This window comes from Astatotilapia calliptera, chromosome 9 (genome assembly GCF_900246225.1).
Source record: "Astatotilapia calliptera chromosome 9, fAstCal1.2, whole genome shotgun sequence".
NCBI classification, from domain to species: Eukaryota; Metazoa; Chordata; class Actinopteri; order Cichliformes; family Cichlidae; genus Astatotilapia; species Astatotilapia calliptera.
In genome coordinates this window covers 19736482-19742481 of record NC_039310.1, presented here as the reverse complement: position 1 = coordinate 19742481, position 6000 = coordinate 19736482, and the positions used below count along the sequence as shown (strand labels likewise).

Here is a 6000-nt window from a genome sequence, read left to right as displayed (position 1 = left end):
ACAAACGCACACAATCTTAATTTGTGCTCAGCCCGATAATGCATCTCAAGGCCAGAATAGTTCTGCTCAGTGTTTCTTAACTGGATGTTTCTTTAATTATATGTCAGAGGCCATAAAACTCAAGAGGAGATTTTCCCACAAAGCACTGTTTTATGTCTCGGTCATTACTGTAAATTACAAGTAACAAGAAAATATGGAGGGAAAAAATCAAAAAGAAAAGTGGGTTTATTTGTTTCCATACACTCTTATTTTTTTTTCAGCCTGTTGGTACACTGATCATCTGTAAGCCTCATCAAACATGACACAGTTGCTGCTTCCCCCTACTAAAAAGCAAACTTGCAGGAGGAAGGAGAGGGGGGGGGTCGTTCACCTTAAAGCAGACGTGTGTGAAAACAGAAACTCGTCACGTGAAAAGGAGAGAGGAAAAACAAACCTGTACAAATACTGAATAGATGAATAATACAAGAGCAGCTGTAAACATATACATATTCACACAAAAAAAAAAACCAACCTTCAGTGCTCCCCTCCCCAAACATCCAGCAAGACAAGTCATTTCTATTCTTCAGATGGCGTGTGCACACTTACTGTATCGTTATCAGACACGACGGTTAATACTAGGAATAATAACAATTCGAGAAATCACAAAAACCTGCAGGTTCACCGACCTCTACGTGAAAATTCATGACGGCTGTACACAAAAGCTCCTCCTGCCTCCACAGCCCTTGGCTTTACAGTCCTGCCCACTCTGTCCCCCCCAGTCTGTTGTTATATTGCCTTTTTTTGTTTCAACATGATGCCGCTTAATCTTTGGTGAAAACATTTCTCCATTCAGTTACACATTTGTTTGTTTTGTTTTTTTTTAAATGTATGCACAAAATACCTTCTGCAAAATTTAACTAAGCTGCTGATCTGTCTGAAGAATAAGAAGGGATTCAACATTTCAAATGATTTAAAAGCACCCTTCTTTCAGTCTGTGGGGGAGCATTTCCTCACCATCGGCTTGGCACGCACGCACGCACACACACAAACAGTAAAATCAGTCAGTGCATGGTTTGCTTTCCCTCGTCTATTTTCAGTCTTTCACCCCAAAGCCACTTCTGTGGCGTCCATGTCTGGAGGCACAGCTCAGCTCAGCTCGAACCCGGAGGATGACTCGATGGCATACAGCAGCTTGTTCCTCATCAGGTGCTGGTCGCAGAACTCGGGGAGCTTGAGCAGGTTCATGCAGGTGCTGGCGGTGGGCAGGCGATCCAGGTCAGTCCCTCCGTTGTGGATGCAGAAGGCCGGGTAAAGCTCCTGTTTATGAGTGAAGGGCTTCAATTAGAAACTGATAGAGAGAAATCTCTACATCCCCGAGGCGTTTAAGAACCATGGAAATTAAAAAGAAAAAAAAAAATGAGGCGACAGGCAACACGTGTCCGTAATGATCCCAATTTCAAAACCAATTCAGATTAAGCAATAACTGTCAACTTCCACAAGGGGATAAATGTTAAAAGAGAGACATTAAGTGCTAAGCTAATACAGTGGAAGTATAAATTGAGGAAATAATCTTAGTGCTTGAAAGGTACCGAGTGGGGAAATCAGCCCACGGTTTGACCCTTGGATGAGACGCTGGAGGAATGGTCATTTCATGTTGTCTAGCTGGCATTTTTTTAAATCAAGCCTCTCGCTGATGAGGCCACCTCATCCGCAGGCGGTGACACGGACCGTTTCCATCACTGGCCGGGCCAACGCACCAGGTACTCCGCCCTGATTTCATCCTGCTTTTTAAAGTTAGCATAGATGGCTCAGCGGCCACACTTGCCCGATTAAATGGCTCTTTAGGGGTTTGGCCATAATGACCCCATTTTTCTGACAATTACCGTATTAAACTATCGTTGCTTATTGAGAAAGTGTCATTACCGCAGGCATCATTTTGGGGGGGAAAAATGGAGAGTTTCCATCATCTTTTTTAAACGGCTTCTCCTGACAGAGCCATTTCTCCTCTAATGAATCCTGGGCCGAATCACGACAGCTAATTAAAGCTTAGCTGGCTTGAGCTGAGGGCCGGGTCAGGGGCCGCTTCCCTACGAATTACCGCCTTCTGCAGCCCAGAGACGAGCGGAGGCGGGAGGAGCGGAGTCATATTTATCAATGGTGGAGTGAAGGCAACACTCAAACACAGAGAGAAGGAGAGCGTTGCTCCCCACAGCGCAAAAATCAAGTTTTCTTAACCGATGACAATAACAAGGAGTACTAAAACCAATCATATCATGATTACACCTTCTGGTTTGACAAAGTATGACATAAAAATTGTTTAATGGCTCAGAGTAACACTTTCTCCTTTTTTCTCCTATCTCAAACTACTTAAGTGTCCCACAAATCAAGTCAGTGAGAAAGCGAAACAGCTTCCAATTAGGAAATCATTTCAGAAATAGGAGGTTAGCGGTAATGATTCAGCAAACGGTCTTCAGAAGTAGATGGATGGAGTTTCCTTGCATATTAATCTCACAGAAAACTGCTGCTTTCTGCCCCGTCGCGCAAAGTTGAAAAGTTCAAGAGGCTACCAAGTTCTGAGCGGCAATATTTGACCAGCCAAGGTTTTTCCAGCCAAGCCCACGCATGCGAAGCTGCAGACAGACTTCTTCTGCAGAGGAAGGTCATGAACTATAAAACAACAGTGGACGTGGTGATAAGACTCGGGTCTTATCGCCAGCTAATTTGAAAACGATCATTTTCTAAGCTGTTATCAGTCTGGGCATTTTCATTACAAGCCTATTAAAGAGGGAACACTCCCTTCTGTTGAGGATGGAGAACCAGAGGATAATGGTGGGCAAGGCAAGTGCAGAGAGAAGAAGGGGGGGGGAGTCCACATCACCTTGAAGCCCAGCAGCGGTGGTCTGGAGCAGCTGGTGACAAACTTCAGCAACTTGCGCTTTTCGTCATCTGTGAATCCTTCGACCACCTCCCAGAAGATCTGGATGACGGGATGAGTGGCTGAATACCCGCCTGAAGATGACGATGAGGGTGTAAAGTTAGAATGAAATTTCTCAGTTCTATAAATGAGAATTTGCAGAAAAAACATACACAAGAAAATAAAGCACTTTGTACCTACCTGAGTAGTTTGTAAAGTTTTTTAGGTCGTCGAGACAAATTGGCACATGAGCCCCAGATATCAGAACCTTTAAGATGTTTAAAGCATATTTTTAGCTTCTTTAACACATTTTATGTTTCTTCAGGTTCAGTTATTTATGTCACGTGTAGAATACCTGAATCTCCTGCTGGTCAAACATGCGCAGCCACTCCAGGTTGACCACATTGGCCAGACCCTGTCTGAAGGCCAGGCAATGAGGCCTGATCTGCTTGTTGAGCCTGTAGTCAGCCACCAGATGGATGTAGGCTATTCGGTTTGCCGTGGTCACAGGAATATCTTTGCCTCCAAGCTTCAGCTCAACCACCTGCATCAGAAGGCACACGAGGCATTTACACGGTTCTTTCACAGTTCTTCATTTTCTCTTTAAAGTTCTTCAGTTGCGAGGTGACCGTTCGAGTATTTATTTGCAACGTGCAGGATTTAATTCAATAACACAAAGGTCATTAAAATAGTTTCAGCAGCACTTTGATTAAAGGTAAAGCTCTCTCCATGCAAGTGTGAGGAGAAGTGCACTTCAGTGTTTCCAAATATAGCCCGACTACTGAACATCTGGTCCAATACAATTTGGCCCAGTGTTCTCTTTTCATTAGCTTTAGAGCAGTTAGCACTTGATAAGATGTGCTCGTCTCAGTTCATAAAGCTGGCAGTGCGATGACATCATAGCATCCGCAGGAGTAAGAAAAGAAAAAAAAAAGTAATGTTCATCTTTTTCCAACGCTGTCTTGGGATATGAGATCTAGTGTTTAGACAATTAAATTACTCACATGTATAAACGTGACTTCAGAAACTTTATTTCCTCTTTCTTTTACTCCAATAAATTGATTACAGGGGTTTAAAAAATACTCACTGCCTTTGTTGCTGCTGCATTTCCTGCAAATACTGCAACACTGCACCACGTGGCAATGTGAAAAGTTTTAATCAGGACGATCCACACGGCGGATTAAATCTCATCTCAAGGTGCTGCAGGACTGGGTTTGCATTAATTTTCCTAATTTTAGTCAGTGTGTTATTTGCAGCTGGCCAAAATATGGATAACCACCTTTCTGTGTCTTTCTACCTAAAGTGCCAGTTATCAGCTCAAACTCTTCCGGATGAAGAAAAATATGAACTTGCACTGATTTTCAGCATCACTGTCACAGATAGCTCGACTAAAATGAGCTCAACATCATCGTTTTGCAGTGAACAACTTTCAGCTGCCACGTTGGATCAGGTTGTCATGCTGGAACCAGTTCCCTTTCTGTTTGTTATTTTTCTCATAAACCTCCAACACGTGGCAAACAGGAACGCCGCTTTTAACAATGGTCGCATGCAGACGGTCACAAAAACTGACCGATAAACACTTTACAGGATATTTGTTTAACTAAAATAAAAACTATTGTCTGAAACTGCAGCGGTGATGAATCAGCACCTCTGACGCATTCTTAACAAAAACTGATCGATAAGCTTCACAAAGGCGTTCAGTGCCGCAATACTCAGCCAGACCGCACTATAATGTAAGCGGTTTTTCTTGTGGTTTTTTGTGTTATTTTTCAGCTTCTACCTTTGCACTGCTTGTGGTCTAACTTAAAGTTAATCATTTTCTGTCTTTTTCTCACTCACAGTGGATTCTGATTATGTGCTAATGTAAGAGAATTACTATTGTTATCTTGCTTGCTTTGGCTATCTCACGAGGGCAAATGCAGGGCAGACTGCTCCCGGGTGTGTGCCTAATCTTTCACAAATTGTTTTCCCTGTCGTGTTTGCGACCAGGAGGGCTGTACCGTGACTCAACCATTTCAGGTGTTTGAGAAGAGCTAATACGACGCGCTAAGACCCTGAGTAAACAGGAGCTCCGTGCAGAGTGCAGGTCTGGGCTTAGGTGACTCAGAGTGATGGTGGTTGTTCACCTCCGGAGCCTTGAGCTTTGGAGGGGGCGTGCTTAAGAGCAGCTAGCTGCTTCTGTCAGGCGTGTTGTGAGGTAATTTCTCGGGGAAAGGCAGGTGGAACGGTCAACAGAGCTGCTGTGTTCGCTGCACCGCAGCAGGGCTTAGGGTGACAGCGGTGACGTGCTTTATCTCTCTCAGAGCTGAAAAGTGGTACATTATGAGGGAAATGAATTATTAACGCCACAAAGAGAAACCAAACAGGAGGAAGGACAGACGGCTAAGCATGACCAGGATACAAAGAGATGGAAAAAAAAAAAGTACACGTGAATCATTTATCCAACTAAATCCCACCCTGTCCCCAACCCCGGTCACCTGAGCTTCTCCCAGATCGTTGTTGACCACGGTGAAGTTAAGGCCCAGCTCTTCCACGTCACCCTCGTAGCTCTTGAGGAAAAGCAGGTTGCGATACATCTCTGGGTCCAGGGAGGCCAGGTGGTGAATGTCCACATCTGCGCTGGTTCCAAGAAGCTTGGACAGGAAGAAACTCGCAAAGGGCAATTCCACCAGCATGTTTTCATAAAGCGCCTGCGGGAAAATGTTGATGTTAATCCCTTAAAGCCTGCATCAAGAAATAATTTGCCACGAAATTCTGTTTTGGGGGTTTTTTAATTGAGGGTTTAAACCTTCTGACAAAAACTCAAAATTGATTTGTATAATATTTTCTGCATTCAGCATAAAATCTACCTTTACCGCACCAAATCCATTCAAGTTTAGCAGTAAGCAACATCTCATTAAGGCAACTTTTAATACAGGGAGTTGATTCTAAATTCGATTCCAATTAAAATGTATTTCTCTGTATCAATCGTGCCCTCCCTCAGAGTTTGTATTTGTCCAACCAGAGAAGCCAAATATATTCAAACTACAGTCCAGGTGAACGGGAACACTGTACCGTTTGGAAAACCAAATACGTCGCTTCCTAAATTATTCAGCGTCTTCAGAGAT

General features: G+C 43.6%; 1 protein-coding gene across 2 annotated transcripts in view; it reads right to left on the bottom strand.

Annotated features, from left to right (window-relative positions):
* Window positions 1-207: 207 nt before the first annotated feature.
* The window catches only part of ube3c (ubiquitin protein ligase E3C), a 30001-nt gene continuing 24208 nt past the window's right edge, over window positions 208-6000 (bottom strand). For both annotated transcript variants that reach the window (XM_026179788.1, XM_026179789.1), the window contains exons 20-24: window positions 5371-5583; window positions 3249-3437; window positions 3095-3161; window positions 2858-2988; window positions 208-1296 (exon numbers count right to left, since the gene is read on the bottom strand). In XM_026179788.1, coding sequence (XP_026035573.1) covers window positions 1126-1296; window positions 2858-2988; window positions 3095-3161; window positions 3249-3437; window positions 5371-5583 — 771 coding nt within the window. In that variant the 3' untranslated portion in view covers window positions 208-1125. The remainder of the gene's footprint in view (window positions 1297-2857; window positions 2989-3094; window positions 3162-3248; window positions 3438-5370; window positions 5584-6000) is intronic.